This window comes from Varanus komodoensis, unplaced genomic scaffold (assembly GCF_004798865.1).
Source record: "Varanus komodoensis strain SLA01 unplaced genomic scaffold, ASM479886v1 scaffold23, whole genome shotgun sequence".
NCBI lineage: Eukaryota > Metazoa > Chordata > Lepidosauria > Squamata > Varanidae > Varanus > Varanus komodoensis.
This window is the reverse complement of record NW_025335627.1, coordinates 3,737,521-3,756,781: the sequence shown is the minus strand read 5'-3', so window position 1 is coordinate 3,756,781 and position 19,261 is coordinate 3,737,521. Positions and strand designations below refer to the sequence as shown.

The 19,261-nt window shown below is 45.6% G+C and overlaps 1 protein-coding gene across 1 annotated transcript in view; it reads right to left on the bottom strand.

Annotated features, from left to right (window-relative positions):
- The window catches only part of MLPH (melanophilin), a 79,948-nt gene that overhangs the window by 26,194 nt on the left and 34,493 nt on the right, over positions 1-19,261 (bottom strand). Inside the window, exons 6-9 of the mRNA XM_044432142.1 lie at positions 15,351-15,442; positions 12,829-12,954; positions 12,084-12,285; positions 8,822-8,985 (exon numbers count right to left, since the gene is read on the bottom strand). Of these exons, the coding sequence (XP_044288077.1) occupies positions 8,822-8,985; positions 12,084-12,285; positions 12,829-12,954; positions 15,351-15,442 (584 nt within the window). The remainder of the gene's footprint in view (positions 1-8,821; positions 8,986-12,083; positions 12,286-12,828; positions 12,955-15,350; positions 15,443-19,261) is intronic.

Genomic DNA, 19,261 nt, shown 5'->3' with positions numbered 1-19,261 from the left:
CCATGGAGAGTACCAAAAGGCAAAATGATATGATGCCGGAAGATGAGCCCCTCAGGTTGGAAAGTGTCCAATGTGCTACTGGGGAAGAGCAGAGGGCTAGTACTAGTAGCACCAGAAAGAATGAAGTGACTTGGTCAAAGCCGAAAGGACACTCAGTTGCGGATGTATCTAGTGGTGAAAGGAAATTCCGATGCTGTAAAGATCTATACTCCATAGGAACCTGGAATGTAAGATCTATGAATCAAGGTAAACTGGACGTGGTCAAATGTGAGATGACAAGACTGAACATTGATATCTTAGGAATGGACAGAAACTTGGTGGGATGAAAGGCAAGTCTGGAATGTGAACATAGAAGGGTTATCATCTTTTTAGAAAGGACAGGAAGGGAAAGAAAGGTGGGGGCGTGGCTTTATACATCAGGGGAGGGATAGGATGCAGTGAAATAGAATGAAGCACAGATGGGGATTTGGTAGAGGCAGTCTGGGTGAAACTTCGGGGTTTTGACAGGTAAAGAGACCTGACAGTGGGGGTATGTTATCGCCCTTCAGGTCAACTTGAGACCCTGGATGATGTCCTGACAGGCCAGATTCTAAGGATATCTCAGGGGAGAGACACAGTAATTATGGGAGATTTCAATCTCCCGGATATTACTTGGGAGACTCACTCGGCGGTGACAGTCCGGTCACGTCGCTTCCTAGAAGCTATAGAGGGAGGGTTTTTCACACAGAGGGTCCAAGAGGCGACAAGGGGGGGAAACATCCTTGACTTGGTCTTGACCAATAGGGAGGAGCTGATAGATGAAGTACAGATTAGGGGAGCTCTGGATGCGAGTGATCACTCCATCCTTTGCTTTGAGATCAGGGGACTGGGGACATGCAGCAGGTTGAGCACTAGAAGCTGGGACTTCAAGAGGGCCAACTTTGGCCAGCTGAAGGCCAGACTGGGGAAAGTCTCCTGGGATAGGTTACTGGAAGGTAAGCGAGTTGAGGAGGGGTGGATAGCACTCAAAAGGGAGGTTTTGGAGATGCAAGCTTTGACGATACATCTAGTCATTAAGGTGGAGAGGCGGAGGAGAGTGCCACCATGGATGCGAAAGGAGGTGGTTAGAGGGATTAGATGAAAGAGGAACCTCTGTAGGAAATGGGTACTTGGGGAAATAGACAAAAGGGTACACTGGGAGGAGGAGGCCCGTTGCAGAAGGATTCTTCGCAAGGCTAAGGCTGATTACGAGCTGAGACTTGCCAAGAATATCAAGAGCATCAAAAAGGGCTTCTTTCAGCATGTAAATAGGAAGAGGAAGGGGAGACAAGCGGTGGGACCACTAAATAAGGAGGAAGGAGATCCAGTGACTGATATGAGGGAACAGGCACAGATGCTAAATGACTATTTTGCCTCTGTGTTCTCCCCAAAGCAGGATGGGGGATATCCGCACAGGAGATTAGATGAGGCTGGGGACTTAGGGGCACAGATTAGAGTCACCCCCCTTGAAGTCGAGGGGCTCCTCAGGGCATTGGACATTACAAAGGTGCCAGGCCTTGAAGGTTTACACCCAAGAGTACTTGGGTTGGCAGGAGTTCTCTCACACTTCTGGCCTCCATTTTTGAGGCCCTGGGGAGAACAGGTGAAGTTCCAGAAGACTGGAGGGTGGCATCAGTGGTCCCAGTTTTCAAAAAGGGTAGAAGAAAGGACATGGGGAATTATAGACCTGTTAGCCTTACCTCCATTGTAGGAAAAACAATGGAAAGGCTCATAATATAGAGAGATCTAGTGATGCCGGATTGGGAAGGGAGGCTGACAGCCACACAACATGGCTTCCGCAAAAACAGGCCCTGCCAGACAAACCTTGTGGAATTCTATGACAAGGTTTCGAGATGGCTAGATGGAGGGGATGCAGTGGATGTGGTATACCTGGATTTCAGCAAGGCCTTTGACAAAGTGCCCCATGATATCCTGGTGGAGAAACTGAGGAGTTTTGGGATACACCAAAGCACTGTCCAGTGGATTAGGGCATGGTTGACTGACCGAAAGCAGAAGGTAACCATTAGCGGGGAAACATCGGGATGGCGGCCAGTGACAAGCGGGGTCCCCCAGGGCTCTGTCCTGGGGCCAATCCTGTTTAATCTTTTCATAAATGACATGGAAGAAGGGGTGAACAGTCTGCTGATCAAATTCGCAGACGACACTAAAACTGGAGCAGTGGCCACAACTGAGGAGCAGGTACTCCAGATCCAAAAGGATCTGGACAGACTATGGAAGTGGGCAGGAGACAACAGGACAGCGTTCAATGCAGATATGTGCAAGGTCTCGCCCTTGGGGCAAATGGGTGTCATAAGTACAGGTTAGGGGACAAGTGGCTGGAAAGCAGCACTTGCGAAAGGGATCTTGGAGTGCTGGTTGACTGCAGGCTAAACATGAGTCAGCAGTGTGATGCGGTGGTCAAGCGGGCGAACGCCACCCGTGGTTGCATAGCCAGAAGTGTGGCTTCTAGATCAAGAGAGGTATTACTACCATTCTACACGACTCTGGTGCACCCGTAACTGGAGTATTGTGTTCAGTTTTGGGCCCCTCATTACAGAAAGGATATAGCCAGGTTAGAGTCAGTGCAGCATAGGGCCACAAGGTTGGTGGCCGGTTTGCAGGGGATGGGGTATGAGGTGAGACTGAGGGAACTGGGTCTCTTCAGTCTGGAGAAGAGGAGACTCAGAGGGGATATGTTGGCGACATACAGGTATGTGAGGGGATGTCACATGGAGATGGGTAGAGACCTGTTCTCCCCTGCAGAGGAAGGCAGGACACACTCCAATGGAGCAAAGCTCAGGGAGTCAAGGTTTCATTTGGATGCCAGGAAGCACTTCCTGACAGTCAGGACCCCGAGGTTGTGGAATGGGCTTCCATGAGAGGTCGTTGAGGCCCCATCGGTGCGAGTGTTCAAGGATAGGCTGCATGTCCACATGGTGGGCATGTCGTGACTGCAGCTGGCTGGTGTCGGAGGTCAGACTAGATGGCCCGGGAGACCCCTTCTGACTCGCTCTGTTTCTATGTTCTATGTTTCTATGAATCAGTGAACTAAAATGGGCAGGAATGGGTGAATTTAATTCAGATGACCATCAGGTATACTACTGTGGGCAAGAATAAATGGAGTACCCTTCATAGACAAAAAAGAGTAGTAAAAACAATACTGGGATACAATCTCAAAAATGACAGAATGATCTCAGTTTGATGTTGAATGGTTTGCCTGGGATTCAAAGTAGTCCAGGTCTGTGCCCCATCCACTGATGCTGAAGAGGCTGAAGTTGACCGGTTCTATGAAGGCCTACAACACCTTCTAGAATTAACACCAAAAATGATGTCCTTATCATCATGGGGGATTGGAATGCTAAGTAGGAAGCCAAAAGATAACTGGAATAACAGGCAAATTTGGCCTTGGAGTACAGAATGAAGCAGGGCACAGGCTGGTAGAATTTTGTCAAGAGAATATGATGATCATAGCAAACATTCTTTTCCAATAACCCAAGAGACGACTCTACACATGGGCATCACCAGGTGGTCAACACAGAAATCAGATTGACTATGTGCTCTGCAGCCAAAGATGGAGAAGTTCAGTAAAAACAAGACCAGGAGCTGACTGTGGCTCAGATCATGAGCTTTCTGTTGCAAAATTTAGGCTTAAATTGAAAAAAGTAGGGAAAAGCACTAGGCCACTTAGGTATGACCTAAATCATATCCCTGATGAATATACAGTAGAGGTGACATATAAATTTAAGGAACTAGATCTGATAGACAGAGTGCCTGAAGAACTGTGGGTGGAGGTTCACAACATTGTACAAGAGGAAGCAACTAAAACCATCCCAAAGAAAAAGAAATGCAAGAAAGCAAAATGTCTGTCTGAGGAAGATTTACAAATAGCTGAGGAAAGAAGGGAAGCAAAAGGCAAGGGAGAAAGAGAAAGATACACCCAATTGAATGCAGAATTCCAGAGAACGGCTAGGAGAGATGAAAATGTCTTCTTAAATGAACAGTATAAAAAATAGAAGAAAACAATAGAATGGGGAGGACAAGCGATCTCTTCAAGAAAATTGGAAATATGAAGGGAACCTTTCATGCAAAGATGGGCATGATAAAGGACAAAAATGGCAGGGACCTAACAGGGGCAGAAGAGATTAAGAAGAGGTGGCAAGCTTACACAGAGGAACTATATAAGAAAGAGCTTAATGTCCCTGATAACCACGATGGGGTGGTCACTGACCTGGAGCCAGACATCCTGGAATGTGAAGTCAAATGGGCTTTAGGAAGTCTGAGCAACAACAAAGCTAGTGGAGGCAACATTATACCAGCTGAGCTATTCAAAATCCTAAAAGACGATGCAGTCAAAGCGCTACACTCAATATGCCAGCAAATTTGGAAAACTCAGCAGTGGCCACAGGACTGGAAAAGATCAGTTTACATTCTAATCCCAAAGAAGGGCAATACGAAAGAATGTTTGAACTACCGCACCATTGCACTCATTTCACACACTAGCAAAGTTATGCCCAAAGTCCTACAAGCTAGGCTCCAGCAGTATGTATGTGGATCAAGAACTACCAGAAGTACAGGCAGGGTTTCAAAGAGGCAGAGGAACCAGAGATCAAATTGTCAAAATACATTTGATCACGGAGAAAGCTAGGGAGTTCCAGAAAAACATCTGCTTCTGCTTCATTGACTACGCTAAAGACTTTGATTGTGTGGATCACAACAAATTGTGGCAAATTGTGATGGGAGTCCCAGACCATCTTATTTATCTCTTGAGAAACCTTTATGCGGGTCAAGAAACAACAGTGAGCACTGGACACGGAACCACCGATTGGTTCAAATTTGAGAAAGGAGTTTGGCAAGGCTGTATACTGTCACCCTGTCTATTTAACATATATGCAGAGCACATCATGAGAAAGGTGGGACTAGATGAATCACTGGATAAATGGCTTGAAACTCAACATTAAGAAAACTAAGATCATGGCATCCAGTCCTCTCACTTCCTGGCAAATAGATGGGGAAGAAACGGAGGTAGTGACAGATTTCATTTTCCTGGGCTCCAAGATCAGCACAGACGGAGATCATAAAAAGTGCTTCCCAAAGAAGTAAAAAGGGGATAGGGAGTCACAGCTGGTAGAAAGGTAATGCTGTTGATTTACAACAGGAAGAGGAGAAAGGAAAAGGCAGCTTTAGCTGCCTTTAGCTACCAAATCGATTGGGATACCAGTTGGTGGACGAAAGGGGGAGAAAGAGGAACATGACCCATGGTGAGCCTGATCATCTGTGGGTTATTCTGTGAACAACCACACCACTGTTGGTATTTGCAGAGCAACTTATCATGCTGTGCAAATACATCCGTTGACATGAGTTGCCCTGCCTAATCCTCAGAAAAGAATTTCACGAATCAGTGAATTTAAAAGAAACGCCTTGGCATTATAATTCCACACTCCCAAAAAGATACTGAATACAAAAGATACTGAAATCAGCAATGGATTAATGAGATATTCCTGCAACCCAATTACAAACAATGCATGGCATTATAGATCTGATTGAATTGATGAAGACTGCTTCCTAGGAGAAGTAGATAAACTTATTTACTCCTGATAAACTTATTTACTCCTGATATAATTCACAAGCAGGTTCCATTTAATTATGGTTGTTACTCCATATATAATTGCCTGACTTTAAGTTTATTAATTTGTAAGGCAAAGGTAAAGGTTTCCTCTTGACATTAAGTCCAGTCATGTCTGACTCTAGGGAGCGGTGCTCATCTGCATTTCCTAGCCGAGGGATCCAGCGTTTGTCTGCAGACAATTTCTGTGGTCATGTGGCCAGCACGACTAAACACCGAAGTGCACGGAATGCTGTTACCTTCCCACCGAAGTAGTACATTTTTATCTACTTGCATTTGCATGCTTTTGAACTGCAAGCCTGGCAGGAGCTGGGATGGAGCAACGGAAACGCCTCGTTGTGCAGATTCGAACCAGCGACCTTTTGATCAACCAGCCCAGCAGCACAGCAGTTTAAACCACTGCGCCGCCTGCATCCCTTATTAATTTGTACATTTGCATAAATTTCCATGTGCACAAAACAATTCCAGATACAGTACCATACATTTAATACTGAGTGAGCATGCTTGGAGGACAGCCTGAGCCATATAATGAAATTATCCTGTAAAAACTTTCCAACATCTGATATGCAATAGCTTAATGTCTCTAGATATGGAAGTTCTACTGGTTGTTCTCATAATTCTGAAATGACATAACAACTTGCTGCATGACAGCAAAGACTCTTCAGGTACAATATCCTAGCCATGGCAAGTCAGATTGCCACTTTCAAGAAGCTTGACATGAACTATAGGACCCCAAGCATTTAATAGTCACTGGTGATGTTTGTCTTCTACTGTTCTATTTCATCCACTACCTTATTCCACCCGCTGCCCCATGTTCTCCTCTCTGTCACCTTATTTGGATTTTCCTTCCCTTCACTTGGTGTGACACACCAGAACATTGCTGGTCCTTCTCTAACTCCCTCTAAACTTCCTGCTTCTGCCTGGACATGCAGAATGCAAGACAGACAGATATGCACACATTCACACATCTCCCTCTGCATATTGTGAAATGCTCAGGCAGGCAGAGGGGGCCAGGGAATGCTTGAGAGACACCCTCTGCTAGCAGTGGCACAACTACTGACAAAGTGGCTTGCTACAGAAGTGCTGGCAACCCTGCACACCTGTCTCAACCCCCACAGGATGGCTCAGACGGCTGCCTGTGAGGTCCTCCTTGCCATGTCTGACTTCATATTCTTTTTACACAAACCTAAGTATGTTTCCTGTGCCTTTTTTGTCGTTAACAAAAAGGAAGAGAAGGTATCGCCATCATCGCTGCTTTCCTCAAACCTTCTCCATATAGGGACCCAGCTGGTGATCAAAGCTGTCAAATCACCGTTACTGCTTCAGAGAGCTTCAGCCATTGGGAGGTACAGAAATTACACACACACACACACACACACACACACACTCTGCCCTTGAAGATGGGTAGGAGGGCACACCTGCACTCCCCCAAGCTCCTGAACTACAAAATGTGCTCCCTGAATGAAACTAAAGTGCGTGTGTAGAGGAGCGATGATCTGCTGAGAAGAGGCTGTAAATTTCAAGAAGCACCCTCCTCTTAGCAAAAGATTCCTCACATCCTTGATTTCTCTTGTCAGCGCACCCTTTGCAAACTTTCAGAAGGCACCAAGGTGGACAAACTGATCTGAAACCTCAGCTGCGATCATGGGAGTGCCTGCTGCCAAGGGAGAACCCACCTGGATACTGCCCTAGCCAAGGCTTCAAATCCTTGCAGTTATGCTAGCTTGGAAGTTTGCAGTTGCACAACGGTGCTAACATTAAATTAAAGGAAAAATAATATTTTGGGGGTATTGTGCACAATTTTGTGTGCATTTTTAAATGCTGGGCAGCCCCTGTAAGGTGCTGTTGGGGCACTTCGAAGAAACTGGTCATAGATAGCAAAACAGGAACTGCAAAAACCATGGCAAGCTTGCAATGGCCAGTGTCAGCTGCCCCACTCCCCTGCTTGGGCGCTTGGGAGGCAGCTGCCACTAGTGCTCACATAATAGCCAGTGTGGCAAGACACATGCAGCAGGGACTTTCGCTGCTTTTACTGAGAGCTCACTAGCTGATTCCCCGAACCCACAATGAGGCAGATTGTCCTGGTTTTGATAACACAACAACCCATTCTGGGTGCAATAATTAGTAGATAGTCCATAGGTTGTTAGGATGATTTGTTGCCTATGAGCAAGTCACCTGGGAAAATTGGAAGGGGTAGAATAGTAGAGTTGGAAGGGACCAGAAGGCCCTGCTATTGCGGGACACTAAATCACACCATCCCATTCAGGTGATTGTCCAGATGCTTTTTGAATGCTTTTAACTTAAGTAGAAGGATCTGGACAGACTATGGAAGTGGGCAGGGAACAACAGGATGGCGTTCAATGCAGATAAGTGCAAGGTCTTGCACTTGGGGCATAGGAATGGGTGTCACAAGTACAGGTCAGGGGACAAGTGGCAGGGGAGCAGCACTTGTGAAAAGGATCTTGGGGTGCTGGTCGACTGCAGGCTAAACATGAGTCAGCAGTGTGATGCGGTGGTCAAGAGGGCGAACGCCACCCTTGGTTGCATGGCCAGAAGTGTGGCTTCTAGATCGAGAGAGGTATTACTGTCACTCTCTATGACTCTGGTGCATCAGCAACTGAAGTATAATGTTCAATTCTAGGACCCTCATTACAAAAGGGTTATAGCAAGGTTGGAATCAGTGCAGTGTAGGGCCACAAGGATGGTAGCTGGATTGCAGGAGAAGCCATATGAGGAGAGACTGAGGAAACTGGGTCTTTTCAGCCTGGAGAACAGGAGACTCCGAGGGGCTCTGTTGGCAACATATGGGTATGTGAAGGGGTGTCATGAAGAGGTGAGTTGAGACCGTTTTTTTCCTGTGGAGAAGGGCAGGATGTGTTGTAATGGAGCAAAGTTCAGGGAACCAAGATGCCAGGAACTACTTCCTGATTGTTAGGACCCCGAGGGCATGGAATGGGCTTCCATGGGAGGTGGTTGAAGCCCCGTCAGTGAGGGTGTTGAAGGATATGGTGGACATGCACATGGTAGACATGTCATGAGCAGAGCCGGGGGTAGATATATAGATATATGTGCTGAACAAAAAGCCATCCCTCAGGCTTTTTGCCTGGACCGCATGTCCTGCTTCCCAGAACATGCACAATTAAGTCTTGTTTTTAGGAGGATATCTGATGTCTTATCTACCTGATTTCCAGAGTGGTTTATATTTTCCTGGGATGAGGCCTGGCTTCTACGCTTTGGGTGATGAGGCTGATGGGCAAGTAACTTCTGGGCTCCTTTCGTATCTTCATCAGAAGTGTCCATATCAGCTGAATAGGAGGATTGGTGCTGTTCGTTCCACAGAATGTCTTTAAAGAAAGAACAGGTTTAGTGCCTTGGGATTCAGAGCAATAATTTTGTTTCATGAATTAGTAACAGGGCTAGGAGGTAGGACTTGCTGGTGCAGTGGGGGAGAGCTAATATTTCCCCCCACATAAATGTGAGTCCTTGCTGCCCATCAGGCCCAGGTAAGAGGTAGCAGCAAAGGGGTGGCTCACGTTTTTCCACCTTCCCGAGCACCTAGAATCTCAGGGAAGGGCAGAAAAGTGGAAGGAGCCTGAGGAGGGTCAGACTCAAAAACAAAGGGAACAAAATCACAACCTAGAGGATCAGTCTGTGGAGGCCGGCTAAAGGCCACCCTGTTTCATGAGGAAATAGTACGCATGGCTTTGCTTTCATCTGTCAGGAGAGAGCAACATGGAAAATGAAACTCTTAGCAGGTCAATGAGAGCAGGTGGCAGCAGATACCACCCAGGACATTGCCCAGGTGAAGCTTTCCTTTTCGGATCTGAGCAAGTGCACAGCTGTGAAAGTCTGATAAAAATAATTTTAAAAGGTCCAAATGTATATGCAGAAAAATCCTGCACTATTTTTTTAAGGGGGGGAAGCAAAGTGGAGCAAAAGTGCTTGTGATATCAGTGGGCAAGGCAGACAAGTTGGTCATTTAGCTGAGTCCTGTAGGACACCCCTGAGAGGACTGAGGAGGAAGGAGTGTGGAGACATCCACGGCAAGTGCAAATGCACCTATCCAGTGCATTATGGGTTGTTTCATAAACAACTCACCCTGTATAGCTCAGGGTCATTTCACATGCTGTGTGAACCTGTCTACTGTCATTTTTAGTACTTGGTTAAGATTGTCCAATACTCTCGGGCATATTGTGTTTTTTTATGTCAGTTATTCATCACTTCCCAGTATCTTATTATAACAGCTTCTAGCTGTTTTGATTGTTTTTAAATGCTGCATCATACGTTTTTATATTATGTATTTGTTATATTTCATTTCTGTGAACTACTTTGAGAACTTTGGCTATTGAGTGAGAAAGAAATGAATGAGTGCCAGCAAAAGCATTTTTTCCAATGCATGCAGCAACCTTTTTTGCAGAGAGACTTCTGTTGGGAGTACACCAAGTGCACACACACCAAATGGTGTATTCAATATGCTTTCCATCCCCCTGGGGGCCTCAGGCTGCTGGGCAGCCCTTGTAGCTGTTATTAAACAAGTTTAAAACATGCAACTTCGGTCAATCCTCATCAGACTTTTGCCTCTGTATTTCCAAACCTCAACTCTGGTTTGGAAACAGCTTTTAAATTCCAACTGAGGAGAATCACCTACATTTGACAAAACCCAACCTAAACAAAGAACATGTCAAGTGTCATTTGTGGGACTGCAGATGTCTAATCTTTGTGCCATGCACTTTTCTGTTTTGTTACCTTGTTAAGAGAAACCACATGAGGGTAATTTCATTTCCAGTAATCTTGTTTACTAGATATTTATAGTATCCCTAACACATTGAACCCCATGGGGGAAATTGGACTGGATCCATTTAAAAAGAAATTTCCATACTGAATTTAACTAAAACAAGTTCAAAGACACTGTTATGCCCAGTGAGCCATGCGGAAGGAGGAGCAAGGGGTGTCTCTGTCCTGATGCGTGGAATGCCATTCGAAGCCAAATGGGGCACATCAGTGTGGCAATACTGGGCATCCTGCAGTGAGCGCTTCCGGCTGCAGGCCTGTCTTTGTGATCTGTCCGGGTGGGTTGTGCTGCTAAGCCTTTGTGGCATCCCTCTGGAACACGAGGGGCCTGCCGCCGCACTCATTTCCTTGCTGTGAGGGATCGTGGAGACGTGTGTGGCAGCTCTGCCCCCTCTGTCACCAGACACATTAGCCCCTGCTGTTCGCTGCAGGACAGCTGGCTCTTCGCCTGGGGGCATCCCTGCATTTACAGCCCCAGCAGCGAGAGCAAGGCTCCCTCCAACAGGCTGCTACCCCACAACTCATTCATTCATTCATCGATTCATAACCTGCCTTTTTCCTACAAAGGGCTCAAGGCAGCTTGCATCATTCTCCTCCTCCATCTTATCCCCACAACAACAGCCCTGTGAGATAGGTTGGGCTGAGAGGCTGTGACTGGCCCAAAGCCACCCAGCTGGCTCCGTGGCTGAGCGGGGACTAGAACCCAGATCGCCTGAGTCCCAGTCCCATGCTCTTAACCACTACACACACTGGCTCTCCATCCCTGACTCATGACAGGGATGGAGACAAAGCTGGCATGCTTTGTTGGTGGATGACTTCACACACCTGAGTCGGGACAGTGATGCTCTTCCTGCATGGCACACATCTGAGACACAAACATTTTTTTTCTTTACTGAGACTGGCAGCCCAATGGATCAGTGTCACATGCTCTTGTGACCACTGAAGTTGTGACTTAAACAGCTGTATTTGACAGGACATAATCAGGAAATCAATTTTTTCTGTCTCATAAAATGCTCTAGACACATGGATTAATGTGTTGTGAAATTGCTTCTGAATGGGCCACTTGCAACTAGAGCTGTGGGACTACATGCTCTTCCATATTTTGTGTGTAGATAATAGATGCATAATTGAATGAGGGTTTACTCTTTCTAGGTTCCATCACAGAAATGTCCCTTAGAGAAATATAATCGTTCAGGGGGTGGGGGGCTGTGTCAGCACAGAGTACGTCATATCTCTCATACACTGCCCAGAGAGCTTTGGCTCTTAGGTGGTATAGAGACGGTGATGGTGATGGTGATGGTGAACATCTGGAATTTAAAAGGTATTCACATACCCCATAGTCAAAGGACCCACTTTAGCAATGTCTTAGTATCCTATTCCTTCCAGCCAATTATTTGGCTGGAAGGACTGATCAACCCCAGAGTCCATGACTCAGCAGGGAAGACCTATATTGTCTGCAGAGTTTCCTGAAGAACTCTGGCCTTTGTGCATGCAAAACAACAACCAACCTGTATTACCTCTGCCTATGAACTTGAAGTGCACAGACTGAATAACCGAAATCTCCACTGTTCTACTTTTGCTGAAAGCAAAACCTAAACTCCTCTGTGCATGTTTGCTGCAGATGGCCTGTGATCAGATCAGAAGAACTCACCAGCCTTGTGTTGCTTTTCCAGCACTTTAGGGTGTGAGTTTGTGGCCAGCAGGACCTCAGTGCTGAACTCCTGCTCTGGAGGAGACGTCCGCTGCCCCTGCTCCTGCAAGATATGGTAGAACGCGGCAGCCAGGTCTGCTTCAGCTATCATGGATTCTTTCTGCGAAGCACTTTCCTCAGCACCTGGAAATTCTGCGAAGGCCTAAGAAGAGAGGATGTCTATCAGTCAGTAAGAAACTGGTTCTACGCTTTCTTGCTCATGTCATCCTCGTAAAAATACCCCACATTTTCTTTCTCAAGAAGCCTTTATAAATCCAAATATTTCTTATTTGGTTTTCTAAACTGTTATACTTTTAACACTGCTTTCAGTGTTTTGTGTTTGTATTTCTTTATCCTTCTTGATTTTATAAGATTTGTTTTAAACCATCTTGACTGAATCCAAATTGGTGGTATGGAAAAAGAATGGATGGATGGATGGATGGATGGATGGAGCCTGTTCTTATACCTGCTGACACACTAATCTGCCTGGCCTCTTTCAAATTCAGAGCTCTCATAAATGCATTTCACAGGGCAGGTAAAATCCTTATGCTACAGAATGAGCTTGCACAGTGTAAAGGAAGGAAAAAAGCAAGAGAAGAAATGTGAAGGAGCCAAGGAAGGCACAAAGGCACACACCACCACCACCACCACCACCACCTCCTCCTCCTCCTCCTCCTCCTCCTCCTCCTCTTCCTCCCCCCAATACCTGAAGGCCTTCACCGTCAGGACCTGGTGAGAGCTGCATAGATTGGCGCCGAGACTGAGCAGAATATTCCGAGTCCATTTCAAAATCAAAGGGGTGGACAGAGAGCAGGCGCTTTGTCTGGCGCATCTTAGAAAGCATAGAAAGCGTGAGAATCCAGAATTGTAAATGCAGTAGATGCCGCACGTTTCCCTTCTTCCTACTTGCCAGGAAAGGGATTTTTTCCTGTGCTCACCTGCCTTTACATCTGAATTCAGATGTCGAACTTGCTCTTTACCTTTTCAAGCCAGTGAACCACCTTGGAAGTTAAGGGCAATTCCATAAACCTTTATATTGGAAACACTATAGCAAACATACTAACAAAAATAATAAAATTCTACCCGAAAGGGCAGAAACAAATGAGAATAATGATAACCATCTGTTCCCAGGATTAACTAAAATTTCTATGGGAAGAGTCTACTCCAATGTTTCCGAAGGGAGCAGACCTATTGCCTCATGCAGATGCCTGTGTGCCTCCACACTCACAAGCTTACAAGCATCCAGTGCAAGGCATAAGATGCAGCAGTGCTGCTCCTTGTTCATGCACTCACAGAATAGTAGAGCAGGAAGGAGCCAGGGGGCCATCGGGGCCCAACCCCCTACTCAGTGCAGGACTGAGAGGGAGGGTGAAACCATCCCATTCAGATGGCTTGTGGGAGAGTCCACGGTATCCCTAGATCATTTGTTCCAGTGTTGTACTGCTCTGATAATCAGGAAACTTTTCCTGATCCCTACCAGTATCTGGATTCCTGTACTTGAGCCCATTATCCATGTCCTGCACTCTGGGATACTCAAGAAGAGAGCCTGTCCTTCCTTTTTGCAACAGCCTTTCAAGCACTTGGAGGGTGCGATCGTATCTCGGGGCTAAACATGCCTTGTTCTTCCAGTCTCTCCTCACAGGGCTTTGTTTCCTTTTCCTAGATCTTCCTCGCTGCCCTACTCTGAACCCTCTCCAGCTTGCCTGCATCTTTCTTATACTGTGTTGCCCAGAACTAAACACCGTACTCTAGGTGAGGCCTAACCAGTGCTGTGTAAAGAGGAACTAGTAATTCACAGGATTTGGAAGTAATACTTCTATTCATGGAGCCTAAAAGAGGATTCACCCTTCTTGCAGCTACATCACATCATTGACTGATATTTAGGCTGTGATTGCAACAAATTCAAGATCCTTCTCACTTGCAGTATTTTTGAGCCAAGTATTCCTCATTTTCTAACAATGCATTTGGTTTCCTGTTCCAAGGTTCAAAACTTGGCATTTGTCTCTATTGAATTTCATTCTGCTGTTTTCAGCCCTGAGCTCCAACCTATCAAGATTGCTTTGAATTTTGTTTCCGTCTTCCAGGTTGTTTGCTATCCCATCCAATTTTGTGTCACCTTCATTTTATCTGAATAACCATTTTTCACTGTACAGTTTAGGACAGGCAAAGGGAAAGAAAGGGGGCTGAGGCAGCAGTTTGAATGGGCTCGCTCCATCTCCCTGCTATGCCCCTTTCCCTGCTCCAAGCCCGAGTTACAACCTCTGTGAGGGCAGAATCCAAGCACCGAGGTTGTAAGACCTTGGTGTTGTGCGACTACAGGATTGTGCCCTAAGTGTAATGAATGAAAAGTCACTCACTAAGTTACATGCTGAATGAGGAAAGAGTTAAAAATGCCAGCTAAGCTTCTAAGAACCAAGGAATCCAAAAGAACCCCTGCATCCTAGTTTGGCTAGATGTGCATTTGAACATAACCAAGTATTTTTTTCCTCAGACAGGGAAATGCCTTTACATTTGAACTGCAGTAACTTCTCCCAGCGTTACTTCCATGCTACTTTCATCTATTAGTCTGTCTTATTTTAGTAATCCTGGTCTTTTTCTTACAATGATGTGGTTTTCTCTAGTCCCTTCCTTTCTGGTACATTATCATCCAGACAACAGACAGTGCAGAGGGGTTTTTTTTAATGTTAACAGCCAGTCTCTTGGACCTTTTTGAGCATACTGGTAGAGAAGGCTCCCCCATACCCCCCAGGCCTACAGTTTAATGTCTTTTTAGCCCTTGGCCATGGAGAGGACTATTTTGACTAGTAGTTCTGTAACCATAGAAGAGAGAGAGGTGACTTCTAGAATATAAATAGTCTTGAGAACAATATCTTTTATTCACTGTTTTCTACACTTCTCTGCTGATCTGATTACTAGCAGTTTATGAATGACTTACTCCCACTGGTTAAGGAATAGCAAAGATGGGCTTCCTCTTTATGTTTTCAATGGAAATAAAATGGTAATTTAGATCCTTCTTAGAAACTGTGAATACATGAAGGGGAGGACACACAACCAGAGCCATGGCCAGGGCACTAGGGTTCTGTTCCAGTGACTCGATAGGAGAGGACTACCAAAAACCAAAAGCAAAAAGAAGCCCTTCTTCCCAGATCTGGCAAAAGAGAGAGAAGGCCCAGTATTACATAAAGGAACCACGGCTAAATAGAAAGCGACTGCTTCCAAGACCCTTACCTCAGAATAGCCCTCAGCCTCAGCGCTGCTGATGGCATCACTAGTCTCCTCCTCCTCACTTCTGTCATTCTCATTGTAGAACTGGTAATCACCTGGGTAGGAAAGGAACTGATAATGGTTAGGTGCACTGCGTATATATCTCACCTTTCTTCCTCTTGTAAAGGAACCCAAAGTGGCTAACAAGGTTCTCCTCCTGCCCTTGCTATCCTCACAAAACAACCTTGTAAGGCAGGTCAGCTGATAGTCAGTGACTAGGCCCAAAGTCACCCAGTGAGCTTCATGGCAGAATGGGGACTAGAACCAGGATCTCCTGAGTCCCAGGACAGCACCCTGAACCACTACACCATGCGGGTTCTCAGGGTGACACTGTGGCACTCTCAACCACTGCTCTCATACCGGTATCATACGCTGCCGTACATTGGTCATTCAAGTGAGGTGAAATTGGGGACAGACAAAACTCAGTGATAGTGTTTTGTATTTAGGGGTGTCCAACAGAGGTAGAACTGCTATCACCTTGAGTTAAAAGCATCCTGTTGGGAAATACCAGGAAAATACTTTTGCCAAGACTTAGGAGAAATACTACCAGAAATACTTCTGATCAGACATTTATATACCCTTATGCCTGATTACTACGAAGATATGATATTAGAATATACATTTGTTTCAAATTCTGACAATGCAACCCTGTACTCAAGAGCAAGTCCCATTGAGTGGGCACCCAAATGGCCACCATTCCCATGTTATGCCAAGAACGATTAAGTCTCCTTCGCCTATTCTTCAAGGAACATTTGAATTTTCCTCTCTGCTGCCATTTAGACTCTATCAACATGCAGTTTACATTTAACTGGGCACGTTATTCTCCAGAGTATGGATACTGTCTCCCTTACATTGACAGGATAAGTCAGTCTAAAGTCTGAAATAACAACTACCAATTATGGCAGGCTCAAAAGCTAAGTCCCCTTTCAAGAGTCAACATAGTTCTCAGGGTCAATAGCAGCATGAACATCTGCTGAAGTCCCAGGACAAAAAAAGTGCAAATTTGCAAATGCTAACTTACATTTGCAAAGGAATGTGCATACTTAGAAATAATTGCAGTAATTTCAATCTTATATAAGGAAAATGAATTAACCTCTTGCTTGTTTGCTTAACTGTACTATGTTCCAAAGTTACCCTTTGGATGTCCACACTTTTCCTTGGGCTTTCAGCCTCAAATCCAAGTGAGGAGGCAGAGAGAGCTGCTGCAGAAGGTAGCTCCGCATTTTATTTCAAGTACTTAAATTTGGTAGTTTGTGGGATTTCAGAGCAGTTTTTTTTAAAAGAGCTTTTTAAAAAGAGCAGTTCTTGGGTTTTAATTCCTGGAAATCTTACAATCTACACTAAATGTTGTCATCTTAAATTTCAATATTAAGTATAGTCATTTTGGATGCATTTTTTTTAAAAATTGCATGGATCAGAATGGTTATGTTTGTGTTTTGTTTGTTTGTTGTTTGTTTGTTGAGTTACCAGTTCCTTGGTTTCTCACTAGATCCAGATATTGGAACTGTCTTCAGGGTGGATGAGGCAGGTAGCAGTCCTGAACATGTTCACTGAGACTTAAGACTCTGCTCTTACCTGGGAGTAAACCCCATTCAACTAAGAATGACTTGTTTCTGAGTAAACATGTTTAGGACTGCACAGGTAGTTTGAACATATTTTCCCACCCATAGTCCCCCCCGCATTTGTGTCCCTATCCCACATAATTTCCAATACTATTTCATAGGGATGTGCAAAACCAATCTATTCTGTGTGGAAAATTTACTGAATTTCCTGGTTTCCGCAGCCTAGAGTCGGAGTTCCTGGTGAGTGTGCCCAGGGCTTGCAAGGTGCTTGCCAGAAATCGATTCCTGTGCACTGCACAGGGCATCAGGAGGTTGACGACTGGAAATGGCAGCTGAGGAAGGTTGTCAGTTGTGCAGCTTGGGCTCTGAGAACATTCACAAACTTCTTGGCTTGGCTTGCTTTGCTGAACTGACTGAGAGGAAGTCCACAGATTCTGAAGGGATGGATTTCAAAAGGGTTTGTCCCAGCCCTACCATCTCAGTTCCCTGCCCTTTCCCCTGTCCCCATGGCTCCATAGCCATATCCAGGGCTGGCCCCTAACACATTTTGCTACCTGAGGCAGAGCAGAAAAATCCAGAGCCCCAGTCAAGGTATACAGTATTACTCAAAGCCAATCAATTTGTTCTGGCTCCCGAGTAGATCAGCAAGTAAGTACCATTTTATCCAATTACACGAAAAGCAAAATCTTTCAAAATAACATTCTGTACAGTAGACTCCTGTCCAGAAAGCTTATTATGTTATGTGAATAAATGCACATACTTAAAGGTGCCACACAGTGTTGTAGCTTTTGTACATTTATAAACTTTTTTAGTCTAGGGCAAACCTCTGATACCAAGGAGGACCATGCATCCACCAGAATCATACAAAAAGCAAGTGCACTCCAGAAGATGGCTATAGAGCCAAGGGGCTCCAGATACCCTAAATTAAGCTACCAAGCTCATGTAAGTTGTACTTACATATATTACCTCCCCCAGATTCAGACAATGCTGTTCATTCAAACTCTTTTTACAAGTTGGGGCTAGCTTAGAAGAAGCAAGAGATGAGGAAAACCTCTGGCACACCACTTGATGTGGGAACAGCCAATGTGCCTGCTCTTCCTTTTGCTGCCTACAATGGCCCAAGAGCACAAACGCAATTGCCCAGTAGCCACTGGCTGGGCAGATCTCTGCATAATCAAGCACATGGAAAAGGCTAGGTTACAATGGTGCTGTTCGGTAGTTTTGAACTCTGGATGTAATGAAAATAATGAGCGGACAGTAAAAGGAAATGTGTCAGTCTCCCTTTCTTGTTTAAAAGGTAGGCGTGTTCATGCTGCTCTTCCTATTATTCTGCTAATGGAGTGAGTCTTAGGATCTTCTATCTGTAAAGATACTTAGTTGAGTGAAGCAGAAGCTTTTATCAAGGCAACTGGGATAGTTCTAAAGATCCAGGGCACTGCTTAAAAAATACAGACCACATGAGTAAGTGAGCCACTCATGAGGGGAGCTCCTGAGTGGTGGGGCAGATCAGCTCTTAATGAAGACAAGCCCTAGTAGGTTGTCCTCTAACAGGAAAAGCAGGTTGCTTACCTGTAACTGATGTTCTTCGAGTGGCCATCTGTGCAGTCACACATATGGGTACTGCACCTGTGCAGTGCCTGTGGCCGGAAGATTGTCAGCTAACGGTTTTTGGCGGGAAGCTCCGCTCCCCCTCCCCCCTGTGGCCTATAAAGAGCGGAGCATCCGCCATTTTGTTCAGTCTTTGCGACCGAACGTACACCACCTTATGGAAAAAATTTGTTTGAAGAGTCCAGATGGAAGAAAAAAAGGAAGGTCAGTACCATGAAAAAAAGGGATGGTTGGTACCGAAAGATGCATCCACTCACCGACACCGAGTGGGGCCGGCGGGTGGGTTGTGTGACTGCACAGATGGCCACTCGAAGAACATCAGTTACAGGTAAGCAACCTGCTTTTCTTCGTCGTGACCTCTGTGCATCACACATATGGGTGACTAGCAAGCTTACCATAAAGGAGGAGGGAAGGTGTCCTCATTGAAGAACGGAGGAGAACAGCTCTGCCGAAGGAGCAATCCCGTCAAGCTCGAACGTCGAGACGGTAGTGCCTGGGGAAGGTGCAAGGGTTTGCCCAAGTAGCGGCTCGGCAGACATCATCAAGTGGAACCCCGGATGCGAAGGCAGATGAGGTTGCAACGGCTCTAGTAGAATGGCCTCGAGGAACTGAAGGCAGATCGAGCTTAGCTAATTGATAGCATAAGACTATAGTATGGACTATCCACTTAGAGAGTCTCTGTGGAGTGACTGGATCGCCCTGATC